This window comes from Atta colombica, unplaced genomic scaffold (genome assembly GCF_001594045.1).
Source record: "Atta colombica isolate Treedump-2 unplaced genomic scaffold, Acol1.0 scaffold49, whole genome shotgun sequence".
NCBI lineage: Eukaryota > Metazoa > Arthropoda > Insecta > Hymenoptera > Formicidae > Atta > Atta colombica.
Genome location: NW_017259538.1, coordinates 1976240 through 1981200, shown reverse-complemented (window position 1 = coordinate 1981200; position 4961 = coordinate 1976240). Strand labels below are relative to the sequence as shown.

The 4961-nt window shown below is 26.4% G+C and overlaps 1 protein-coding gene across 4 annotated transcripts in view; it reads right to left on the bottom strand.

The window, feature by feature from the left end:
* LOC108691650 (scavenger receptor class B member 1-like) overlaps positions 1-4961 on the bottom strand; it is a 28871-nt gene that overhangs the window by 7752 nt on the left and 16158 nt on the right. For all 4 annotated transcript variants that reach the window (XM_018199501.1, XM_018199506.1, XM_018199502.1 and 1 more), the window contains 2 exons: positions 3372-3627; positions 1984-2125 (listed from right to left, as the gene is read on the bottom strand). In XM_018199501.1, the coding sequence (XP_018054990.1) occupies positions 1984-2125; positions 3372-3627 (398 nt within the window). The remainder of the gene's footprint in view (positions 1-1983; positions 2126-3371; positions 3628-4961) is intronic.

Genomic DNA, 4961 nt, shown 5'->3' with positions numbered 1-4961 from the left:
CATATATGTAGAAGCATACATATTATTAAATTAATTAATACTTAAACTTTATAACTTATTATACATATATGTATATGAATAACTAAATACTTAAAACTGTTATCAAAATTTTCTACTTATATTATATATAATATTATGTTAAAAAATATAGCAGGTTTGTATTTAAAGAGATGATGTTTTAATTATGTTATTGACATAAAGAATGAAATACAATCTAAAATTACTAAAGTGCATACTATAACTGCAGTTATATAAACAAATGGTGAAAATATGAATTTTTGTTCCTGCATTTATTATTTCATATTTATTGCACTGTTTTTATCTAAGCTATGTTGAATAATACTCATATGTAAGAGTTCGATTTCTTTCATTATGAATTTTATGATCGATATATCACATTATTTATCTGGGCCAGACTTATAATTCTTTTTATTATATCTATTGTCACGTTCCGGTATGCTTATATACGCGATGTTGAATAATATTCGATAAATTTTTGATAATCTTATATATCGAGTCAGATGTGTTGAACGTGTCGTGAATAAAGCATGTTCTTCGATTAATTACATTCTTTTTGATAATTGGACGTTTTGAATCATGATGAGCACATGATAAGCAGAAAATTTTGTTCAGTATCTTATTGATTTATTTGTAATCTTAAATATTTAACTGTTAATCATCTCTGTAGATAATCAGCTGCAGTTTAATTATTCTTTAATTGCATGTATTAATCACAATCTATTTAAGATCGTGATACATTCTTCTTTTACGATTAGCAATAAAATAAATTTTAAAGTTTGCTCCGTAACGCATGGCACACAAAAAATTGTAAGCCGTAAACTGTAAGAGAATCTCTCTATTATTACAGTAGAAAAACGTAAGACAATAATGTAAATAGTATAATAAATAAAAAAATATTGATTTGATTATTACTTACATTTTATTGCTTACAAAAATTTGTGATATAGAAAACTAATTCTCAAGAAATAAAAACATAAATTAAAAAAGATTTAATATCTTGAAAATAATTTGCCTGTCCTCAAAATGAGGTAATATTATATCAGAACAAAACATTCGACATGTTCGCCAAATTTCCATAGAATAGAGAGATAATCATAGCTTCCCTTTTCTTAGTCAAACTCAGATAAAAAATTAAAAATTTTAAAATAAAAAAAATATGAATTGATAACCGCTACGTTCCCGTTTGTGACTCTGAATTCGATATGATAAGTATACTTATCGTACACAATACTTCTTTTTTTTTTTCATTTTACTATGTTAATTTATAAATCCTATAATGATTTTTAAATAAATTTGTTCATGTTGAATTCGAATCCGCAGCTTATTTCTCCATCACATCACGTGATATATCAAATGAAATATTTGAACTTAAAAACGCCCAAAATAGAAACTTTATTTTTAAAATATCTTAGAAACTTAACATGATAGAGCAATTTGGGCTACGGATTTATTTTTAGTATACGAAAAATTTTTTTTTCGGGATTACGTACTGCTATTTCTGGGTTGGTCTGTATTAAAAGAATCCAACGGGATGATATGTAAGGTTTAAAAGATCTTGTTTATACTCGATTTAGTATAAGATTAATATATTTGATAAAGTTTGAAATATCGTTTCATTTATCTTATTGTTAGTCTATTCGTGCTCCAGTTAATTTCTAATTAATTTAATTCAATATACGGAAAGGGAAATAGAAAGTAATTATTGATTTTTTTTATCATATTTTTCCATTTTTAACAAAATTCACAGCACATTTCTTAGCGTCAGTGAGTCATTTTTGCACGATCAACAGATTCGATTATCAAAATGAACGTACACATTAATCTCAATTTGTACATGCATTTGATAAGATAACTTTTCTGATCTCTCTCTCTCTCTCTCTCTCTCTCTCTCTCTCTCTCTTTCTTTCTCTCTCGCCATTTAATTTACGATTTACGTTACGAGAGTAATATTTTATTACTTACGAACAGCGCAATGTTTGGCATTATTACGAGATCTTCTTCCGTACCATTGCTCATTTCCGGAATGTACTTCAGTGGATGTACTGGTATCGTTGATAACGTACCATTGTCATTGAAAACTACATTTGCATGCTCGAATGTTTCTCTGCAACAAGATGCAATAGAATAACATTAATATTAATTATTAATATTAATTATTAATAGAACAATATAATAACAGAATAATATTAATTATTCATTAGATACATGAAATTATGTGTTTAGAATATGTTTTCTTTTACGTCTCATATACATTTTTAAAAATCACTTTGCGGCATAGAATCAGACAAGTGTGTCTTTATACAAATAAATTTTTATCACGTAAAAATGCTATTGATAGAAAAATTTAAATATATATTTATAGGAATTATAAAGACTACATATATAAAAATATATTTGAACATTATATTATTATACATATAATGGAATAGAGAAATATTATTATAATTTATATAAAGCGAATTTATTTAAATATTGTTAGACTGAATTTAAAGATTTAGAAAGATTTGGAATTATTTTTGGGACACATAATTTCGCAAAATCCGTTTAATTTATAAATTTTATTCTTATCTTTATGTTTTTTTTTAATTAATTTTACAAGTATGCAAGTTACAATTTTATTCTTAACTGAAAGATCAATTGATAACGAATTAGTATAAATTTGAATTATTTTGATTCAAGAACGATTATATTACAACGCGTTGCACTCGCTATTTGATCAGATAAGTGAAACGCGTTGTAATGCAAATTTCATTTACATGTCGGGAATAAAAAACAGAAGAATACAATTGAATGATTGTCTTGAAAGGATAAATGATACAGAACGTAAACTAGATCGTGTCAATTTACTAATTATTATTTACAAGATAATTTATTTACTTCTTTTGAACTGTGAGATCAGATGAGAATGTCCGACTTTTACTTTCCACAATTATTTTTTCTTTCCGCAAAAATTCTTATTGTATATATCATTTTCGCTGAAATTTTTTATTCTGATAACTCAATTTGTCTTTTTTTTTTTAATACTTCGCACGTAATTGAATTTGTTTGAATTCAATCACAAATGATTTAAAATCACTTATATAAATTAAATATTTAAAAGAATAAAGATGTTAAAATTATTTTATCATTGACTTAATTGAGACGGACATAAATAAGTAACGGAACACAGAAGTAATTATGTAATAATGTAATAATGTAATAATAATTATGTAATTATGTAATAATAATAACACTTGATGCATTATTATTATTAATGGATCATGTTTTATTCATTTCTTACTCAAATTACAAAACAGTAATTTATAAAGTGCGTTTCTGTAAATAAGATTTAATAAAATTATGCTATTTACTTATACACATAGGGCCCAATTTCTTGAAATCGTAACTTGCTCGCCTCGCCGCTTAGGTACTCGTTGTGGTTTGTTACATTAAACAAGTAGATCTTAACGTAGAGATCGACAACGGGTTTTCGCCAATACTCAAAAATCTCACCGCCGTCGCTGAAGACTATTTTCCATCTGAAGAGTAATTCATAAGGGTCGCACAGGAGTATGAAGCAACCGCTTGCGAGACCAAGCAGACTGAGAATTATGAACATGAAGATATCTGTGGGCAAAAAGGGGAAAAATGTTATTCAAGCGGAATCCATGAGGAATCTGCTGAAATTATAGTGAAGCTATAATCAGATAGCATTCTAACAAGACTGTTTTCATGCTCTTATTTCTCGTGCTGTCTGTCTACATACTCTGATTTCGTCGTCGTTCTTCTGTGAAATTTCTCATGCGATAAAATTGCTTTCTACGTAAGTTTGAGGAGATGCTCGATATTTATGTACTTCTCTATCTGGTAAATAGGAAGTTTGAGAAGATATTTTATTTTTGTATATTTTATCAATATCTTTAATAATTTTTTAATAATAATGTACAACATTTATTTGAAGATATCGATAATACAAGAAGATTTTTTTTTATCTAACGTTAAAGATCTAAGACACTTTACCGTTAAATATTATAATACAGATTCTGCAATTTCTGTTGAATATAATTATGAAATTTCCTTTATCCAAGTGTAAGATATTAAATACGTTAAGCTAGCTAGCATAATGGAGCAGTTGTGAAATATAATTAATTATTTTTGTGAAGTGATTTATTGGGACACAAATATTATTACTATTTCTTATACTTTTATATCTTAATTGCATTTATAATTTAATTTACGAGTTCCAACAGCATTAATCTTAATAATTTTGATTGAAGATAAAAAGCTAGATGTATATATTGCAGCAACTTTCAGGTCTTTCGAGATTTCGTAATTTATGCTCGTTCATAGAAATACCCTGCTTTTCTTTGACCGACGAGTAATTCTTGCAGCGGACATTATTGGAATTACAATGAAAGATCAATCTAGTGAACAAATAATCTCTTGATTGTACATATGTTGCGCGATCTTCTCTATAACTTTTTGCGAGGATGAAAAAAGATACTTGACCATTTACGGTGGTTCATGATGAATGCAATCACTTTGAAACTGAGAGATCGACTTTCTGCTTAGCGCGCGCGCGTTATTTTATCTTCAACATAGACAAAAACTGATGTCAATTTGCTCTTATGTAGTAATCAATGTCAACTTAATATAACTAAAGTTACATATTAGTTATTTATAATAATTGTTAGCAATAAATATTTAGCTATGCCGTAACCTCTTATTTTTATTATTTTGATTTTTAATTTATTTGAAGCCTTGTTATTTTCTTATCTTTTTAATAATATAATGTGTATAAACGCCTTTAGAAGAACATTTGAGACTAAATTTTAAATATAAATTTTAATTAAACTGATAAATTCTATGTTTTTAATTTTTCTTATTGATAAAATTTGGAAGTTCTGCATATTGTTTTGTTTTATTTTAATACAAATTCACACATTTTTGAAACATTTTTC